Consider the following 22,537-nt stretch of genomic DNA (forward strand, 5'->3'; position numbering starts at 1 on the left):
GATGGCTATGGCATGGCCTTTATTCCACTCAGTGGGAAATGTAAAATCCTAATGAGGACTCACAGTAGACCATGGATAGTCAATGTGATTCCTGTTATTTCTTCAGTGCATCCCATATTTCTCCAGGGCCTGTATAGTCCTTCAAATACTTCCTAGCACCTCCACAGGCTTTGGAATTCCTTCAGAAGTAAAATAAACTTTGAGTTTCTAGTGAGGCAGCTTAAAAATGCTAGTAAGTATCTTTGTCACCTCCAGGAGGTTTTGAGGCTCATGGAATTATCCTGAATTCTTTGGCTCCCCCTCAAAGGGAGGTTGCTAGACAGACCATTCATTCATAATCAGATCTATGTTTTAGTAATTCACAGTAAAAATAGGAGAGAATTAAGTTCAATTTTTTCACTCCACCATCTCATAGCTTAAACTTCCTTACCGTTCTTCCTCTTTGGGAACCACATGAACCATTCTTTTCTCTCAAAGAAGCTGGCTCTACCCAGGAGCTCCCCTTCTTTTACCAGAAGGCTAATATACAAACTCTGCTCTAGGATTTAGGGTTGCCAGAGAGACAACCATAAGGCTAGTAGTACCTAGGAATTTCCCCCCTCTACAAGGCTAGGGTTTAGGTAATATCACACTTAGATATTTGGTTTCCTTTTCCATAACTGCTGTAGTTCAAGCCATGAAATCATGATTGAATGAGAAGCATTTATTAAACACTTACTACATGTCAAGCACCTAGTTTAGTACTGGGAGTACAAATACAAAAATGAGAAATGGCTTTCTTCAAGGAACCAACATTATAATGGGGAATATGACACATAGAGTGAAGACAAGGTCAAAGATGGGAAATGTGATCTGGGAAGTCACAGTGATGGTGAGTAGAAGAGGAGGGAAGTAAACTGACATGCCTTTTTCATAGGTATTAGTAGTGTTTATAACAATATAGTTCTCTGTCCAAGAAGCAGAAGTCATACCAGTGTTTCTCCAAGACCAGAGCCAGAAACTTCAGATCAAGGGTGTCAATCCACATGGATGGGGCCATAAGCATTTCTCATGTACCTATATCCCAAGGTTGCCATTTGTAGTTCTGGGTTGGTTGGGACTCCTTCTTCTCCAGGGTCCAGGTGAACTCTTAGCTCTGCTGAGTACTGTTTTGTTTTCCAAAAAGGAAAAGGAAAAAAATGCTAAAAAGGCTGACTCTGTGACTGATACAATCCACAAAAGTGGGTGTCTTCTCTCCACAACAATTTGGCACAAGCAATTCATACCCAATCATGGAGAGCCATCTCCTATGAGAAATATAGGGTCTTGCCTGTATCTTGCACAGTACGATACAAAAACACACTTCCCTCTAAAGTGATCAGAGATCTCCTATCAACCCCCTTCATCTAATCTATTCCTACCTCCTTTAAGACCTCTCCTGATTTTCTCTTTCTTAATTCCTCCCCTAGTTCCAATTACTATGTATTTATTTAGTACATATCCTGTGTTGACTTAACTGTGAGCATATTGTATACTCCATATGAAACGTAAGCTTCCTTGGGCCATAATTCTCTCCCTTTTCTATTTGTATCCCAAACACCTACCATAGTGCCTGGAATGTGTTAGATCTTAATAAATGCATGTTTGTCACTGTTCTCTAAGAGATGCTGCCATTCTCTTCATAATGGTCTTTTGTATATGTTCATCATGAGAACTGCAAGATAAAGTCCCCAAATGTTCTGTGCTGAGCTGATGTTTCCTGTTGCCTTTGGATACACAGTGAAACCAGCCTTTTTATTTGCCTCTCATAATCTGGGAGCCATCCTTCTGTTAAGCAGTAACTTCTCTTTGTCTTTTTATTTCTTTTATTGCAAGAATGTCAATATTGATGAGGTTTTAGTTCCTTTAGAAGTATATAACCATGTTTGACTTTGGTAAAAAAATCTCACATTTAGAATAATTGAGAATTAAGTGAATGTTTATTAATGATCTGAAGACAGATTCATGCATCATCAGAAAGCCCTCTCCCCCAACTTATTCAACACCAGTAGCTTCTTGTTATCTTCAGAATCAAATATCAAATAATTCATTTGTCTTTTAAAGCTCATCATAACCTCCCCCATTTCTACTTTTCCAATATCCCTAAATCATATATTTATATATGATTCATATATTTATATATATTTATAAATCATGTACTCTATCATCCAGGGCCACTGGCCTTCTTGTCATTTCTCATGTGAGACACTCCCACTCTGGGCATTTCCCTTTGCTGTACCCTATTCCTGGAACTCTCTCCCTCTTTATCTCTGTCTCTAATTTCTCTCAGGTCCCAAAGATTTCTTCAAGACGTCTTCTCCAACCCTCTTTATGAGGAATATGCCAATATGCCAATGGATATCATATATGTGTGTATGTATTAATATACACACATATAATATCATGATATATGTATACACATATATGTATATATGCATGTGTGTATATATGTACATATATATGCATTTGTGTACATATAGATATATCCATATTTGTATATAACCAAAGGTAATATGCCACAGCCCTTATAACATAGATATGCCTACATTCTAAATACTTGGACAGCTGAGGGAGCATTGAATTTGATTTTAGGCTTAAACAGTATACCTTTTGATCCCACGATACCTCATTCCTTTATTGTCGTTTAGTCATTTTTCAGTTGTGTCTGAGTCTTCATTGACCTTACTTGGGGTTTTCTTGGCAAAGATGCTAGAATGGTTTGCTATTTCCTTCTCCAGATCATTTTACAGATGAGGAAACTGAGGCAAACAAGGTTAAATGACTTGCCCAGGGCCACACAACTAGTTAAGTTTCTGAGGCTGGATTTGAACTCAGGAAGTTGAGTCTTCCTGACTCTAGGCCAGGCACTGTATGCACTGTGGTGACATAGTCCTCATTCCTATATATTTTTTATAGATAATCTGGCTTCAGAAATTTCTTTTAGAACTTCAGGCTGAGCCCATTGCTTTATGAGAAGTGACAGAAACTGGGAAGCAAGGCTAGCAGCAAGGGTCAAGAAAACTCTGAAGTAATAACGATGATATTTATATGTATTAATATTTATTGTATTATGAAATTTTCAGTGCTTTATGAATATTGTCTCATTTCATACACACAACATTCTTTATGGCATTATTATCCCCCTCTTACAGATGAGCGATCTAAGGGTCAGAGAGGGGCAATGTGACTTAACTAAGGTCACACAGTAAGTGTATGAAGCAACCAAGGTCTTCTTCACTTTGCATGTAAAATTCTGGTCCGTACATCATATTGCCTCTCCAGTCCACATGAAGCAGCAAGTCCAAATCTGGTCAGCAGTCAGGAACCAGCAAAGTACTGAGACAGTTAAGTGATTAGGTCAGCACATGGGATACTCTCAGCCAGAGGATCTGCATTGGTCCATGAACCTTTCATTCTGTAAAATTTGACTTCATTCCATCCCATGAACATTTGCTAAGTACCTACTATGAGTGAGGGTTGATCTAAGCTGCAGAGATGTAGATACAAAAGTAACCACCAAAACACCGGAGAACCCTCTCCTCAGAAGGGGGACAATTGGAGCCAAAGGGGTGATTCTCAAAAGCAAAGCAATCTGTTGTGCCCAGCAGGATTACAGAGGCTGCTACATTTTAATTATTTGCAGTTTAGGGTAAATCCTGACACAGCTTTCTTAAATAATTTCATCTCTTGGATTTCCTTCATATCAAATAATCAAAGCCAATCCATCCCTCCCCCCCCCCCCCCATAAGGGCCAGAGAAGCTAGTGAACACAAGAAGTAGCTCCAAATCCTGGGCTCTTTCCCCCCCTTACTTTGCCAAGATTGTTTTGACTATTAGAACTTCAAGTAATTCCTTTTCATTTGTATGAATCCAATCAAGAAAGTCAGCCATCTAAGACTGAACCACCCAGAGGGTGGGCTCATTTTTGTTGCACAAACTATTAGGAAGAATTTCAAAGATGGAAGATTCTTAGGAGAAAGGCTTTCTAGGGACAGACATGATATCAATAAAAGCAGGACTGAGATGGAAATGAGGAGTTGAACACTTCAGCTTTAATTCCCCTTGGAAATGCAACATGCCAATATGTGGACGTTCTTTGGTGAAGTCTGACACTGGCTTGGATAGCTCCTTGTAAATTTTGAAGGTGTTCCATGCTCTAAGAATTGATCTGATAGAATGTATGCATCACATTTATGTCTCTGGGAAGGAAGGATCACCAGCTCATTCCCTGAAGCTGTAGTCCTTTATGAGCAAAGGATCAGGATAGAAAGAGGACTGGACTCATTTCAACTCCTGGCTCTAGTACTTCCTGACTTTGCTGCCCTGGATGTGTATAATATATGTAAAATGGACAGAATAACACTTGTAATCCCTACTCATTAATGGAGGCTCAAATGAGAAAATGAATATAAAGTGCTCATTAAATCTGAAAGGACCACAGAAATGTCAGCTTACTGTTATTTTTAAGTCCCCTAGGTCTTCCTAAAACAGTTCCTTACTAAATACTGGCCCTGACTGGCATTGTAAAGCTGGTAAAATTGGTCTTTGGCATGTAGAATCCAGGCATGGGGTGCCTCTGGCATAGATCAACATGCTTACTCTCTCTTCTGACTCGCTCACCCCAGTCTGTCCTCAAACTGGCAAGTCTTAGTTCCCAGAGATGGGCCACCAACACGCAACTCTCTTTCTCTTTGGGGCCATAAAGGCAATTCTAATACGGGTGAACACACATCTCCTACTTGTCACTCTAAGTCAAGCTCCCAGCAAAGTAACTTCTTGTTCAGCTGTTTGGAGTCACGTCTGAATCTCCATGATCCCGTGGACCATACTATGCATGAGGTTTTTCTTGGCAAAAATATGGGAGTGTTTGACATTTCTTTCTCCAATAGATTAAGGCAAACAGAGGTTAAGTGACTTGCCCAGAGTCACATAGTAAGTGTCTGAGGCCAGATTTGAGCTCAGAAAGAATATTCCTTACTCCAATGCTGATGAGAAGATGAATCTTCTTGACTCTAGACCTGGCACTTTATCCACTCTTCCACTTATCTGTCCTAACTGGACTGCTAAAATGAGAATAAATCAGAAAATGCTCAAGAGTGAATTCTTCAGCTGGGAGCAAGGTAATAAGAAAGAACTGATCTCACCCAGGAGTACCATTGTAGAAATCTTTAGGTAGGTAAGCTAGAAATCAGAGATATGTGAAGCAGCCTGCTTCTGCTAAACATGCCTGCAACCTCTCACTCTTCTCACCCTTCTCTCCCTCCTTCTCTCTCTCCTTCTCTCTCTCTCTCTCTCTCTCCCTCTGTCTCTCTCTCTCTCTCTCTCTCTCTCTCTCTCTGTCTGTGTGTCAGTCTCTGTCTCTCTCTTTCCCCTCTCTCTCCCCCAGATGAAACTGAATGATGACAACACATCCTCTTCCATTTGGATGTTATGTCATCCTCCACCTCTCATCTACCCCCACCCTCATCCACCTTGGGTAAGTTCCTTGGGAGCAGGGATGGTATTCTTCATCCCTGGTTTTCTTTGCTTCCTCAGGGCCTGGCAGAGCACCTGGCCATAGTGCCTAGCACATGCTAACAAATGGTTACTACATAGCACTGACTTGTGACATCTCCACAGCGCTTAGGATATTGTCTGTGACTTCTCTTTTGTTTTCTGTTTTGTTTTTTTTTCTAACATTTTTGCTCAAACTGCTCTTTTCTTCATAAAGAGTAAACCCCTGGATTAAAAATTCATTGCTAGAAAAGAAGATTAAAAAATATAATTATTCATACATTCTTAATACTTTCTATCACTCTAACCTGCAGTTAATCCTTTACCCCAAGTTTAATATTAATTCATGCCATCCATGCTTATGCTGAGAGGTTGTTTGACAGTTAAATAGCCCAGAAGAGAGGGGTTTGCCTGATTGTCATTCAGTCTTTAAAACCATAACTTTTAGAACTTGGGACGATTTTCAGATGCATTAGGATCCCTTTGTGACTTTTTAGGTTTTTTCCCCCCTGGGCATTGAATGTCCTTTACCCCATTTCTTCCTTTTGGAATTAAAAGGATCTTTCATACTCTATGATTTTCTAGCTGTCCTCAATGGGTATACAGCATGAAATTTCATGTGCTTTATTCACAAATTTGAAAACTACTGAGACCTAGCTTTTGGTCACACTTCGTCAAAGGATTCCTCAGAACCTCTTTCAAGTTTTCCAGCATAGAGAAAATATTGTGTTTGGGGTGTCTCAGAAGAATCCAATTTTATGAATGTAATACATTTGCCTAGGTTAAGTTTCTCATCACCTAGTCAGTATTAGTGGGTTGGTTAAAGTTTAGAGGTTCTTAACTTGGTTAGATTTCTGGGATCTATGAACTTGGGTGGGTAAAAAAATTATTTCACTATCATTCTATGTATTTTATTTTATGCATTTAAAAATGTTCTGTGGAGGGATCCATAGGCTTCATTGGATTGTGAAAGGATTCTATGACATAAAAAATGTTTAGATTTTCTAGTCTAGATGGTTCCTTAGGGACTTCCAATTCTATAATTATGATGCTGTGATCTGAATGACTAGCAGGGCCAAGATAATTAGAGCTGACATTTATATACCACTTTATAAATATCAACTCATGTGATTCCCAAAATGGCCCTGTGAGCATCGAAGTTGTTATCTATATTTTTTTCAGAGTAGGAAATAGAGGAGTTAAATGCTTTACCCCACGGGCACACAACTAGTAAATGTCAAGAGTGGAATTTCAATCAAGGTCTCATTTCCCTCAATGCTTTTCTCACTTTTCTTTGCAACTTACTGTTAAGGTTAGGGAAAGCATAAGAGGAGTCTGGAGTACTTAAAAGGACTGGTTTTGTGCTTGGGTCTAAGCTGTATATTTAGAGAAACAGACATTCCATTGGTGGTTACCATGCACTTTCCGATTGGGTTGCAGACCAGAAGCCTAGAATAGTTAAACAGTGGTCAAACTTTCATTGTCAATGAATAAATAATCATTTATTAAATACCTACTATGTACCAGACACAGTAATAGATGCTAGAGAAACAAAGGAAAAAATATATAATCCTTGCTTTCAAGGAAATTACGTTTGACATTATACGCATAAATAATATACATCATTCACATGCATGTATGTATGCATCTTCCCTCACAGACTGATTTTTGACTAGGTAAAAGATGCAATTCTTTATTTCTTACCTAGCCTTAATCACTGAATGGGTGTTGCCTCAGTCAAATTGAAAGCTGGGAAAGACCTTAGCTTAAAAAGGCCAAGATACCCCACTGAATCCATGTCCAGTTGTCCTGGTCTATATCTTACCAATGGACCCAGATGGCTCTGGAGGAGAATGTGAAGCTGGTGACTCTGTACAGCCCTCCCTCACTTAAATCCAATTCACTTGCAAGTCATGACATCACCCTCCTGATGAAAAAATGAATTACTGACAAATACAAAAGAAATGCATGGTAGTTAGGGAAGAAAGACATTAGCAATTGGGAGAGGTTGTATCTTGGAGGAAGGGAGGGTTTCTATGAGGTAGAGGTGAGGAAAGAACACTCTAGATTTGGGAAACAACTAGTGAAAAGGTATGGAGACAGGAAATTGAGTCTTCTGTGTCAGAGAGAAGGCAATTTTGGAATGCAGAGCAAAAGGAGAATAATTAATAAATTGTGTAATATTTTCATGTAAACCATTCCTTTTACCCAAAAGTGCTGGGATTCTGAGCTCACCAGAAGGCAGTATGAAAAGATTGTGAGATGCCATGCAATACATTAGAAAGAAAATTGTATGTAGAGTTAGAGGATATGATTTTTGACTCTGGCTGTGCTACTTTTCCTTTTGGACAAACACATTTACTTCTTCATCTTCTGTTTCTCCACCTATAAAATGAAATGGTTGAAGTAGATGACTTCTGAGGTCCCTGGTTCACATCTACGATCTACAGTCTACATTCTGTGATTTACTTTATATTCTAGGAGAAGATGGTCTTCATATATTCATTGATGCCAGAGATAAAGCATTAATTTTGCCATATAAAATTGCTGTTTTTTTTTTACTGTATTTTACTGTACATCTAATCTCTGCTAATGCTACGTGGAGTGAAAAGAAATTGGAGTTTACCATCCAGGATCATTTTGTGGGTCTTTGGTTACGACTGGCTTTGGGTGAAAAGGTCATTGGTAATATGACCACTGATGCCTTTTTGTCTAGTAACTTTGGAAAGTGTGGATCTCTGGGAAGACAATATCTCTCCTTTGTTCATTTGGCCATCCCTCCCCAACAAATGTACTCTGTACTTTGGGTGAAACTATTCTTCCTGATTCAGCCATGCAGCAGGTGTGTTACAAGGTAAACCTCAAGTCTGGCTATGCCATATACTGCCTGTGTGATCTTGAGCAAGTCACTGCCTCTCTAGACATCTGTTTTCGAATCTGAAGTGGTTGAATTCTGAAGTTCTTTGTTTTCTATATCTATGATGCCATGATATGATTCCTTTGAAATTCATAGCTATTTGAGACCCAAGGGAGACAAGAACATTTATAAGCAACTTTCAAATGTCATTCCCTGATTTGCATCTCCAGATAGTCCTTCTGAACTGAGAATTCCCTATGATTTCAGAGAGGGTATTTGTAGGGGATGAATCCAAATGTTGAATAATGGAAGTCCGTATCCTATAGTGCTGTTTTTAGGCAAAAGGAAGCACAATGGTTATCCCTTTGAATGGTGTTACTTCATCTAGTAGTGGTTCAATGACCATACAGTGATAATTTATCTTATCTCCGCTGCCTCTACACCCTGCAGACTCCCCAACAGTGTCATCTTACCTCTCTTACAATTCTCAGGATCTCTGGGCTTTACCATCTACCTCTCTGCTGATCCCTTAGGACTTCAAGTCTTTTCCATTGGCTCTGTAAATGAACTTTCTTTTATATGTTGATATCCCAAATTAGAGTATGAATTCCTTGTAAGCAGATACTGTCTAGCTTTGTTTTTATTTGTATCCCTAGTAGTTGTCACATAGTTAAGTGCTTACTAGATGGTTTTTCATACATTTATTTCTTTAAATGGCAGTCTTCTAATAAGATCTCATTTCAATGTCTCAACAGGTGACCTCGACTATGGCTTGACTATGACAAAGGCTATGCCATTAGAAGAGTAGCTAAGTGCTATAGTGAATGAAGTGCAGGGCCTGGAATCAGAAAGATATGAATTCAAATCTGGCTTCAGACTCTTACTAGCTGTGACCCTGGGCAAATCACTTAATTCTGTTTACTTTAGTTTCCTCATTCATAAAGTGAACTGGAGAAGGAAGTGGCAACCATTCTAGTATTTTTGCCAAGAAAACTCCAAATGGGGTCACAAAGAATCAGACATGATGGATAGCACTGAACATGGCATTAGAATCCAGATTTGGGAATTAGAGTGACTTCAGGTGGGAAGGCAGGATGATAAATGGAAAGAGTCCTGGATCTGAAGTCAGAGGACTTGAATTCAAATTCCTCTCTATCATACGCTGTGCATCTTTGGGCAAGTTGCTTCTTCTCCTTACTACTCATTTTCCCTATCTGTACAATGAGAGTTGGTTATCTTTGGAGGACCCAGGATAAAACATGGTGCCCATCTTCAGACAGAGAAGTGATGAATTCAGAGTACCAAATGAAACCGACATGTTTGGACATAGTCAATGAACAAATTTGTATGCTTAGCTACATGTATTTATCACAAGGGATCTCTCTGTCCCTCTCCCTCACCCTTTGTTTCTCCTTCTTCCTCCCTTTTCCTCTTTCTCTCTCCCTTTTTGGCCAAGGTCTCTCAGGGAACCAATGGTGGAAATCTCGTGATCTGTGCCAATGATAGGAATTCTCTCACTGATAAAATCATAGCTTTCTTTTTGAGGCATCAAAGAAGCTCATCAAAGTAGTCCATTCAACTGAGGTAAAATGTAGTTTTTCATCTAAGCATGAAGCAAGAAATAGAATGAGAGACCTAAATTCTCTTCTTGAATGTATGGTACACTTTTTACATCCTTCCTTGGCAACCATGGTACCCATCCTTGGGGACCCTGGGGATAATCTGTACCACCCCACCCCCTTAGAGTACCTGCATCCTTACAGATCGGAGTCTTTCCAAGGATATGATTGCACTAGACGCTCATTTGACCATGTAAATGTTCAAACCGTAGTTTGATTACTTTAATTGCTTTACTTCTATAAAGGATAATTTGTTTTTAGTTTTTTATGAGCTCTTGATAGCAGCAAGTAGATTGAAAAGAATAAAGTTGGAATGGACTAACTTTTATTCCCCTACTCTTTAATAGCAGATCTTTGTATCATGATGAAGCCAAATTCGATCAAATCCAATCAAATCAAAATTAGCTGTGTGGAATGTAGAATGCAAATAAAAATTAAAGTCATAGCAGAAGTTTAGAGACAATATCCTCAAGGCTAGACTTTCCCCTCAAATTATGTAAAAGCCAAAAGGTCTTTGTTTTAGTATAAATTGGTGTTTCTGCTATCACTGCTTAATTTTTCTCAGGCCTCTCATCAGACTATGATTTTCATGTGGATTTTCTCTTCACCTATGTAGCACTGAGAGCAGCATTTGATGAGAAAAGCCTGTTCCCCAAAGAAATTCTGGATCGGGAACGAAAAGCCAAGCAGTTATGCCAGGAAGCATGTAGAAAAGGAAAGATGAAAAGAAATCGGACGCAAATGTCATTGAAAGAAAAATAAATCTTCTTTTGTTACAGGAGGTAAGCAGGTTTACACATAAACTTCATACACATGGAAACACACACAGAGAGAAGAGTCCAAAACGGCAATATGTCTTAATTATTACCTGGATATTGACAAAAGCTCTTCCTTTTTGTTCAGTTCACTATTTTTGTGGGACTTTTCACTCATTGTCCTTTGTTCCTACTAAATGCTCCGGAAGAAATTTAATGATGGAAGAGGGTGGTGGTTTCCTTTGAGGTATTCTAGCCTTAAGTATCAAGATAGAAGAAAATATAGGGCTTCCCAGTGCAAATACTTTAAAACGGGTGTGTTTCTCACCACTTCTGTGACGTGGACATGCCATGAGAGTTAATTTTCATTATGAAAAATGCATTTTGCTGACAATAACAATATTTGTGTAGTACTTGAAAGTTCCCTAAATGCTCAGTATACAGGGTATCCCCAAAGTCTTAGAACAGTTTTAAGCTTTAATAGCTATTATAGTTTTAATTATTCTCTGCTTAGTTACTATTTAATATTATAGCTTTATTTTATATAATTATTACATGCTTATTATGCATATATAAGCTTCAGTAGCTTACAATTGCACTACAACTCCTGGGATACCCAGAATTCTTTGTGTGAACCTCACAATAAGTACACGAGGTAAGGACTACAGGTAGGCAGTATACCCATTTGAATAATGAAGAGATTAATGCTTAGAGCAGTTAAGGATGTGCCCAGCAGTAGAGAGCCAGTACATGCCAGAGGTGTGATTAGGCATAACAGCCTCTTGATCCCAGGTGCAGCAGTCTAGTCACATGAGCAGCTCCCTTATATTGACTCAATCTCCTACTTATTTTTATAACTCTGATCCATGACATTTTTTCCATTTTCCAGTATATATATATACACACACACACACACACACACACACACACACACACACACACACACACACGTATATATGTGTGTGTATATATATATATATATATATATATATTTTCATTTATACAAGATATATTTTAGAGTTCAAACTCCAGATTTCATTGCTAGAAATTTAGAGAGATTTTCATATAATAAAGTGTCAGTGAATTTCTTTTGGTTCAGTTGACAAGAATTGAAATTGGATTTAAGAGATTTTCTAGTGGAATTTTAAAAGTCTTCAATTGGACTTAAGTTTCTCCCACCAAAAGGAATTTTGCTGTCTATCATTTACGTGAAAGACATATGGTCCAGTGGAGGAATTCTTAACCTAGCGTCTATGAGCTTTTTTTTTTTTAATGATAATTGCATTTTATTATATTTGGATTCCTTATGCATGTATTTTATTTTATGCTTTATAACACATTCTAAGAAGGGATCCATAGACTTCACTGGACTGCCAAAATGGCCTATGACACCCAGAAAGTTTAAGAAGCCTTGGTCTAGCAGGTAATTGGCCTTGGTGTCAAGAAATCCTGAGATCAATTCCTGCCTCTTAATTACAGGCTGTGAGACCTCAGGCAAATCAGTTCTCTCCCAGTGCCTAAAGACAACCCTCTAAGACAATGCATTGTACTCTATGCCAATGACATCAAAGGTCTGGTTCCAAATCCAAATCCAATATCAACTATAACATCCATAAAAATAATGCTTCTCTCTACAAGTCCATAAAAGTGCTAAAGAATCTTCTCATGACAATTCATACACTTAATAACCACTTATTAAGGGAGTATAATGGGGCATGGATAAAACAAGGTCAACCTCAGATCTTCATCTCATGGCCTCTTGTAGGATGAGGCAACTATTTGCCACTTTAATACATTAATGACAAAAGTGATTTTTAAAAAAGCTACATTCTCTTTAGGAGATACATTTTTCCTTTGACACTTTGAAAGCAAAAACTGAAAAAAATTGTAGCAGGGAGAAAAGTAGTGGGTGACACTGATATAGACATTTGAGGGTTTCTAAAGCACTTTAAGCTTATTATGTCCTTTGACATAGCACAAGAGGAGTGGAACATGGACTGGATTTGGGAGAGAGAAATCCTAGAACCTAAGTCTGCCTCTTCCACTAAACAGCTGATTGACTATGGGCATATCAGCTGACCTCACTGAGACCTAGGCTCTTTGTTAGCAAAAGATAGATGTTAATAACAGCTATCTCATGGGGTTATTAGGAGATTCAACAATATAATGTATTTAAATCGCTTTATCAGCCTTAAAGATATGATTCTGTGTAATAATGATAACTCCTGCTTACAAAACACATTTTCTCCTCACAATTCCATGATATAGGGATGGTGATCTCTACAAAGGAGGAAACAGCCTCAAAAAAGGTTGTGACCATCACATAGTCACATAGCTAGGAAGTGCTGTGATGGGAGGAGGGGTTTTGTATCTAGGTCTCTTCCAACTAGGTCTCTGTCACCCTTGCCCATGATCACCCTGCTTGTAAGTACCAAAGCTATGACTTGGAGCCCAGTTTTCTGATTCTAAACCTAAGATTATTTCCATCATCCAAATTCGATGCTTCATGGGCTCTCAAAAATTACTTAATGGTTCATAAGACTCATAGCTTGAAAAAACCTTAGGAATAATTTAGTCTAAACCCCCTATTTAGCAGATGAGTAGAATGACTTGCCCAGCATCACACAGCTGGCCCCTCAGATAGAACCTAAAGCCTCAGATTCTAAAGCCAGTTCTGTCTCCACTACTCTGAGACACCCTGTATATAAAACACTAAGCAAGTCTGAAAGCACTCTATAAATGTTAGTCTTTCTTCTCCTTTCCCTTTTTCTTTTTCCTCTTCTTCCTCCTCCCCTTCCTCATTTTCCTCCTTCTCTTCTTCCCCTCATTCTAATAAGTACTAGTTTTTTTTTTTTTTAAATAAGGGGATTTTAAAAAATCATCTCATTTATTGAGCTGTTTTTCTGGATATTTTTTAGTATGTTTCAACAATTTGACCATCTGAGGTTTTTAAATTTAGAGCACTTAGAGGCCTAAAAGGCTATCTGGGCCTCCTTTTCATTTTACAAAGGAGGAAACTGAAATCTATGAAGGAAAAAATTATTCACCAGGATTTTACAGGTAATAAATGGCATAGCCAAGGCCATACAATCACAATTAAGAATTGGAAGAGACCAAGATGGTGGAGTAGAAGGATGGACCTGCTCTAGATCTCCCTCCATAGTCCATAAAATGCCTGTAAAAATGACTAAACAAATTCTAGAGCAGCAGGAGCCACAAAATGACAGAGTGAAAGAGATTTCCAGCCCAAGATAGCCTGGAACACCAATAGAAAAGGTCTATTGCACCAGGCTCAGAGAGGAGGACAGTCCAGCCTTGACCACGGGGCATAGACAGTATCGGAGCAGGTTTCAGGGCACAGAATCATAGGCAGTACCTGCGGTTCCTAGATTTCTCAACTCACAAATGTCAAAAAGAGCTTCAAAAATTAGTAAGAAAGCTTTATCATGTGGAAGAGAAGGAAGTATGGTCAGGTCCCTGCTCTAGCCGCAGGAGACTTCCACTTTTAGAGCCCTCTGCCTAAAGACCCTGGGGGAATCAAGCAACTGATCTGGAGCTCAGCCCTGAATGGCTGTCCTGGGGTGAGAAGAAGCACTGACTGGTGGTGGTGGAGTTGGTGGTAGCTGTGGAGAGAGAATCCTACTCATAGTCCCAGGGCAGAAAAGAGTGCCTGTGGTTGCTCACAGACAACAGTGCAGGCCAGGAGAGGAGTAAACTCCTTTCCCTTGATTGCGCCACCTTGGAGGAACTAAGAACTTACAGGTCCCTAGAGATATTTCAGAGAACAACTGCACAAAACCTCTGAAACCTAGGGTAGTATGCCCTCCACTTTTTGACAAAGGACTCAAAAGTCAAGTAACTGACAGGGAAGATGCCCAAAAAAGGGAAAAGAATAAGACTATAGAAGGTCACTTTCTTGATGAAAAGGTATTTTTCTTCCATCCTTTCAAATGAGGAAGAACAAAACATATCATCAGAGGAAGACATAAAAGTCAAAGCTTCGACATTCAAAACCTCCAAAAAATTATATAATGATGTCAGGCCATGGAAGAACTCAAAAAAGAGTTTGAAAATCAATTAAGATAGGTGGAGGAAAAATTGGGAAGAGAAATGGGAGTGATGCAAGAAAATCATGAAAAGAGAGTCAACATCTTGCTAAAGGAGACCCCCAAAAAGCTAAAGAAAATAACACCTTTAAAAATAGACTAACCCAAATGGCAAGAGGTCCAAAAAGCCAAAGAGAAGAATGCTTTCAAGAGCAGAATGGGCCAAATGGAAAAGGAGGTTCAAAAACTCACTCAAGAAAATAGTTCTTTAAAAATTAGAATTGAGCAGATGGAAGTTAATGATTTTATGAGAAACCAAGAAATTATAAAACAAAACCAAAAGAATAAAAAAAATAGCAGACAATGTGAAATATCTCATTGGAAAAACAACTGACCTGGAAAATAGATCCAGGAGAGACAACGTAAAAATTATGGGACTACCTGAAAGCCATGATCAGAAAAAGAGCCTAGACATCATCTTCCAAGAAATTGTCTAGGAAAACTGTCCTGATATTCTAGAACCAGAGGGTAAAATAGAAATGGAAAGAATTCACTCTTTGTTTCCTGAAAGAGATCCCAAAAAGAAAACTTCTAGGAATATTGAAGCCAAATTCCAGAGTTCCCAGGTCAAGGAGAAAATATTACAAGTAGCCAGAAAGAAACAACTCAAGTACTGTGGAAATACAATCAGGACAACATAGGATTTAGGAGTTTCTACACTGAAGGATTGAAGGACTTGGACTATGATATTCTAGAGGTCAAAGGAGATAAGATTAAAACCAAGAATCCCCTACCGAGAAAAACTAAGTATAATACTTCAGGAGAAAAAATGGAATTTCAGTGAAATAGAAGACTTCCAAGCATTCTTGTTGAAAAGATCAGAGCTTAATAGAAAATCTGACTTTCAAATACCAGAATCAAGAGAAACATAAAAAGTTAAACAGGAAAGAGAAGCCTTGAAGAACTCATTAAAGTTGAACTATTTACATTCCTATATGGAAAGCTGTTATTTGTAACTCATGACACCTTTTTTCAGTTTTAGGGTAGTTAGAGGGATGCACACATACACATATACGTATATATATACATATACATACACCCATATGTAGGTGTGTATGAATATGTATGTATGTGTATATTATATATGTGTAGATATGTACATGTACATGTGTGTATGTATATATACACATATGTGTGTTTGTATGTATGTATATATATTATATATATAATATATATACACACAGACAGAGGTCACAGGGCGAGCTGAATATGAAGGGAAAATACCTAAAAAATAAAATTTACTGTTGAATGGAATGTACTAGGAGTAAGAGAAAGGGAGAGGTAGAATGTAGCAAATCATCTCACATAAGAGAGGGAAGAAAGAGCTTTTATAATGGAGGGGAAGGCGGGGGGAGAAGATGAAAAGAAATAATTGAATCTTACTCTCATGGGATTTGGCCTGAGGAGGGAATAACACACACTCAATTGGATATGGAAATCTATTTTAACCTGCAGGAAGGCAAGGGGAAAGAGGGTAGGAGGGGGAAGATAATAGAACAGACAGCAAATTGGGGAAAGGGATAATCAGAAGCAAACGTTATTATGGGAAGAAAGGTCAAGGGAGAGAATGGAATAAATGAAGGGCAGGATAGGACAGAGGGAAATGTGGTTAATTTTTTACAACACAACTATTATGGAAGTGTTATGCATGGCTACACATGTCTGACCTATATTGAACTGCTTGTTTTCTCAATGAGGGTGAATGGGGAGGGAAGGAGAGAATATGGAACTCAACGCTTTAAAAATGATTGAAATTTTTTTAGTATGCAACTAGAAATTAAGATATACAGGAAATGGAGCATAGAAATCTATTTTGCCCTACAGGAAAACAGATGGGAAGGAGGATGGAAGGAGGATGGGTAATAGAAGGGAGGACAGACTGGAAGAAGTGGTAGATGGGATCCATGCTGTCCTGGGGTAGGGAGTGGGAAGATATGGGGAGAAAATTTAAATTTCAAATTCTTGTGGAAGTGAATGTTGAGAACTGAAAAATAAATTATATATTAAAAAAAAGAATTGAAAGAGACCACAGAAGTCATTTAATTAAGTGCCCCTCTGTGAGATAACTGAAATAACTGAGACCTAGAGATGCCAAGGTCACATAGGTTAAAAGTGGCAGGATTGATTTTTGAATCTAGGTCTTGTGAATCTAAATCCAGTGATATTTCTACCGTACTACTCATATAGTATGACAAAATTTATACACGTGTGCATATATATATACATATACATATATATTTGTACACACATACATATATATGTATACACACATTACATATATATGCTACACTGTAATTTTCAAGTAGTCCACATAGTTTTACACTAAATACTACTCAACCCATTATTGTCTTTTCACGGTAAATTATTCATCCTTTTTGACAGATAGACCAAGTTTACAGAGAACTGCTTAAACCTGTGTACCCTTAAACTGAGCAACAAATACTTCATTGACAGGAATATTTGCTTTGCCTGTACTTTTTTTTTGTTTGGAAGTAAATGCAATTTTTGTTCCTTTTTCGAGAAAAAAACCCAACTTACTTTAAAATGCTGACACTGACCATCTGGACTTAATGAGAATTCATTGGGATTTCTTCTGTATGTCCCCAGGTTCCTCCATGACTGGATGCCAGGATCAAGAGAAGATGTTGTGAAAACCTAGATATTACTGATTGATGATCTTCCTAATTATGATAGATGAGCTTACTTCTTTCATTATATCCTTCATATAAAAAGAGCTTTTCACCGGACGTTTTATATGACAAGCTTGGCATCAGACTTAGAATGAATTCAACAAACATTTATTACAATTGTACTGTGTGCAACATTCTGGGATGAATAGTGTAGAAATAGAGAAAATTTATAGTCCCTCCTTTTAAAGAAGTTAGAGTCTCTGATGGAGAAGAAAAGGAGGATGCTGTGTATGAGACCATGTAACTAAAGAGATGATTAATTACTTGAAATCTGAGGGTGGTACAAGTCCTGACATTGAGAGGATATGACAGACTTTGAAAAAGTTTTGGTACCTAAGCTGAGACCTGAAAGAGAGGATTCTGGGGCATAAATTTTAAAATGTATCAAATGCCTATTATGTGTAAAGTAATAGGATTATAACTCTAGAGAAAGTTCCTTAGAGATCATCTGGTTCTACCTCATTTTACAGATGAGAAAGGATCAAGGAGGTTACTTATTCAACATCACATAGGTCAGAAATGGAAGAGGTGTGATTTTAACCTATGTGCTTTGACTTTAGAATCAATGCTGAGTCTATTATTTCTAGGGGTGGCAATTCATGGATGAAACCATCCATATACTTAAGGAACATCTTTTAGATGAATAGATGCTATTTATAGAGTACTTTTTAGGACTTATAAAGTATTTTGTATGCATTATCTTATTTGGTCCGTACAACTGCCTGGTGTCATAGATGCTATTTTGTATCTTACCCGTTTTAGAGAAGAGGCAATTGAGGTTTAAAGGTATTAAGGGATTTGTTCATGATCACAAACCAGGGTCCAAGCATTAAATCCAGGTTTCCCTGGCTGCATGAGTAGTAATCTATCCATTATACCAGGTACTAACAGTATTATACATTGCCAGCTTGGGATGGGGTGTGTGTGTATAAAAGCCCCAAGTATGAGAATATAAAGTGAGGGGGGCATTCTGGTTTGGTTGGAATAAAGCCTATGGTGGTGGGGAGTAAGGGGAGGGAGGTAATGAGAAATAAGACTGGCAAAGAAAGCAGGAGCCAGATTTGTGAATTCTGGAATATCAGACTGAGGAATTTGTATTGCATCTGGGATAGAATGGGGAGCCATGGAAGATTTTTGAGAAGAAAAGTGATATCCAGCCCTGCACCTAAGGATATTATCTTGGTGGCTGGCTGACCTAATGGTTGGAGAAGGGAAATGCTGGAAACAGGAAGAACAATTAATTAAAATGTAACTAGTAACTATCCAGGAGAGGGGATGAGGACCTATTCTATGAGGGCTGTTGAGGTAGCTCTAGGGTATTGTGGAGAGTGCTGGACTTAGGGTCAGAAAGATCAGAATTCAAATCCAGCCTTAGGTACTTAATAACTAGACATTCCATTTAACCTATTTCCTAAAGTTCAGTTTCCTAATCCATAAAATGAAAATTAAAATAGTGCCTATGTCTCTCAGTTGTTATGAGAATCCAATGATATAACTTATGCAAAATCCTTTTCAAGACTTAGAAGTACTATATAAAGAGTAGCTATTATTATTGTATAAGAATGATTCACAAACCTCAGTAACTGATGGAACATAGAGGTGTGGGGTGGCAGGGGATAGGGCAGATTTAAGATAATTTTGTGGTTCTGGGTGACCAGGAGCCTGGTAGTAACTATGATAGAAACAGGCTAGATAAAAGGGTGTTTTGGGAAGTATGTTGGATTTGGAGTGAGAACAGGGATACACAGGGATCCAGATCCTAACTCTGCCTAGCTTGGCTGCTTAAGGGAAGACATATTATGGGGAAAGCTGCCCTATCCCAGAGGTATTTGAAGATGCACTTCATCAAACAAACCTAACAAGAAAATGTAGGTATTGTTTCACACTGAAAGGGTGGGGAAGGCCATTTCCTAAATAAATCATCTTGTGGTTTCATTAATGTACAGACATAATCTTATCATGGGGGTATGTATGATGGATATTGGCTGATGCTGCCATGTGGGAATGGGGCATGTTGTCTGAATGATCACCTTCCAGATTCAGATGAATTATTTATGAATCAAAGAGAGAGATAAAAAGTGACCCTGTCTTTGAATGCCACAAATCCTCTGAGTGTATGTGTGTATACATACAGACACGCACACATATATATTATATAAATACATGTATAACATTAAATACATAATGTAATACATAAGTACATATTATATATAATAAATACAGAGACAGAGGAAGAGAGAGAGAGAGATCAGTTTAGGTCTTCCCCTTTTTTGCAGTCATACATTCATTCTACCTCAAGGCTGAAGAAAAACTAAGATGCTCCTAGAAGAAATACTTCATTAGTAAGGAAACATTTTTTTCTGTGAAGAAAAAAGTAGCATCCACAAATCCCTCCCCCTACAAATTTATTCAAACGCTTTGCAGAACTTCCTGTCCTACTCTTGCTCCAGTTCTCTTATTCTGGCTCTAAGTCACACGACTGACCTTCATGTACTCTTCCATTCATCCAAACAGAGTCCTAATGGATGATCCCCAAACTCAACATTCCATTCTCTGCTCATATGCTTTCCAACAAGTATCTTCCATGCCTGGAGTGTGTAGCACCAATATCATATTCTCAGCACCTACAGTGACTAAGAATATGCTGGCAGAATTCTGAATCATGAAATACAACAGACTCTCCACATGGAAGACAGAACCAAAATGTTACACAGACATCAGAAAGCCAAATCCATCATAGCAACAAAGAAATCTATACACAATAACAATGCAGAGAACAACACCAGTGTTAGGCTTCCCACAAACCAGTTCCATTAAACAAATCACAAACAGGCTCTCTCACACTAGCCAGCTGTCTGCTTTTTCTCTCCTCCCTCAGTTCTGACTGCTACCTGACTAACTTCCTCTCAGCTCTGCTCCAGCTCCCCGTTTTCTTGTTCCACCCTCTTTGCTCCACCCCATTCACTTCTCCCACCACAGGCTCTATGTGACCTGACCTATGTAGGTCAAATAGGTCTACTAATGAATGGAAAATGTCTTCCCATTTATATTATCATCACAGAGGGCATGCTTCCTTTCCCACTCCAGTAGTACTCCTTGACTGACTTATGACACCTGTATTACCAGTTCAGGACCAAGGTCAGCACATGAATCATTACTCTGGCATTGGTAAGAGTGAAAACAGCCTGTGAAAAATTCTGCAAGTAAATAAATGATCTTAAACTTTATCTAGAATGTTGTGCTCCATCATTGCCTCTAATGAAACTATTGATTTTTGTGGTTGCTAGCTGGTTCCTTTCCACTGGGTCTTGGTTCCAATGAGCAAGGGGACAAGACCTCCTCCCTGCCTGTCCCTGCTGGCTCTTTATGACTGGGCATGCTGACTTCTTAGGTTATGCCTTGCACTATACGTGAGGTCAGGGGATGTCACTGATTGCCTCCCACTCCCAAAGGGCTTTGCCTGAGGACCTTTTCCATTTCCAGCTTGCCCCCCCACTCAGGACCTTTTCTGATGCAAGTAATACACTTTGGCTTTCTTCCCAGGCTCCCACACCTCTTTCTGCTCCTGACAACTATGAAGCTGACCTCCTTGGATCTCACAGGCCACAACATCCCCATCTTCAAGAAGGCTGAATGTTCAAGGAGAACCTTGAACTGCTTGATATTATGCCTCATCCATCAGCCTTCAGTGAAGCAGTCTCATCCTCTCCAGAAGCAGGGATTCCAGGTGTACACTCCCCATGCCTGACTACACAGTGATATGTCTATTACACCGACATTTGTCAGTTTGAAATTAGACCAACATTTCTAATTATCCACCTCCATTTTATTGATACGTAATTAATTGAGACAAACTGTTGTATGTGATTTTGATAAATACATTCGAAGCAAGAGACAGAGATAAAAAGATTATACTATGTTTTAAATCCACTTACTTCTGTTTCAAATCCAGCAGAATGCAGCAAAAGCACAGGAAAGATAAAAAGTTTAATAAAAACCCTATTCTTGCTCTCAAGGAGTTTGCAGTCTAACAGTGAATGCATTTCAAACTCAGGTAATTATAATACACAATAATATGTTTGATGTGCATTGTTGTTACTTGGTCAGGATCTGTTATTTCATTAGGAATTCCAGGAGTGGAATTCCCTCTATCTATGCATATTGGCAACTCATCTGTAACCTAAACTCTTAAAAAAGAGAGACAGAGAGAGTTGATGCTGAGAATATTTGAGGAAGATAGCTAAGGAGTTACTGTCAAATGGACTCACATCTCAGTGAAACAGGAGACAAGTTCAGTGTGGGTGTCATGGACAGAGATGAGGTGAGTCATAAGGGGAAGAAAGAATAGGTTTGAAACAGATTCTCTGGTGAATGAGATCAAGAATCAGTAATAACACAGTAGGTGGCTTGTCAGGGAGCAACAGTGTTCCAGCTGAAGTTCTTCCTTTCAGAGTTTTAGTGGGTGATTCTCCGACTTCTCATCATTAACCAGCAATTCTCATGAACCTGGGGGTGAGACATTCAAGGATAAGGATTCAAAGGTTGAGGGTGGTAGGAGGCCATGCAGAATTCTCTGGGAGTATAAAGTGAAAGACTGATGCAGCAAACACCATGACATCAAGGCTGAATTGATAAAGTTGTCATCAAGAGTGGAAGAAGTGGCTTTGGAGAATAGATATTGGCCATGATTTCAGTGAAGAAGAGACTTGCTATACATGAGGGGGAGACAGTGACTGTGGCTGGAGAGTGGAATTCCAGCAGATGTTGAAGGGGATGCAATTCCAAAAAACAGGTCTAAGGCATGTCATGTCAGGGCATGACTGAATTGGGGTCAAGATGGAGGAATTTTATGGCAAGATTGTAAGAGGGTTTTTCAGTATGAAAACTGGAGTTTCCAGAGAAAGTTTAGGATGGTGAGGGAAACTATGAATGAAGTCTTAAAGCTATTAAAAAATAGAAATAATGTGAGCATCAGTTGGTGGCACTGACAAGGATGGGG

General features: G+C 38.6%; 1 protein-coding gene across 1 annotated transcript in view; it reads left to right on the forward strand.

Annotated features, from left to right (window-relative positions):
• Positions 1-21,413, forward strand: part of WDR49 (WD repeat domain 49) — a 198,229-nt gene extending 176,816 nt beyond the window's left edge. The window contains exons 18-19 of the mRNA XM_072618556.1: positions 10,604-10,769; positions 17,456-21,413. Of these exons, the coding sequence (XP_072474657.1) occupies positions 10,604-10,749 (146 nt within the window). The 3' untranslated portion in view covers positions 10,750-10,769; positions 17,456-21,413. The remainder of the gene's footprint in view (positions 1-10,603; positions 10,770-17,455) is intronic.
• Positions 21,414-22,537: the final 1,124 nt, after the last annotated feature.

This window comes from Notamacropus eugenii, chromosome 6 (assembly GCF_028372415.1).
Source record: "Notamacropus eugenii isolate mMacEug1 chromosome 6, mMacEug1.pri_v2, whole genome shotgun sequence".
NCBI lineage: Eukaryota > Metazoa > Chordata > Mammalia > Diprotodontia > Macropodidae > Notamacropus > Notamacropus eugenii.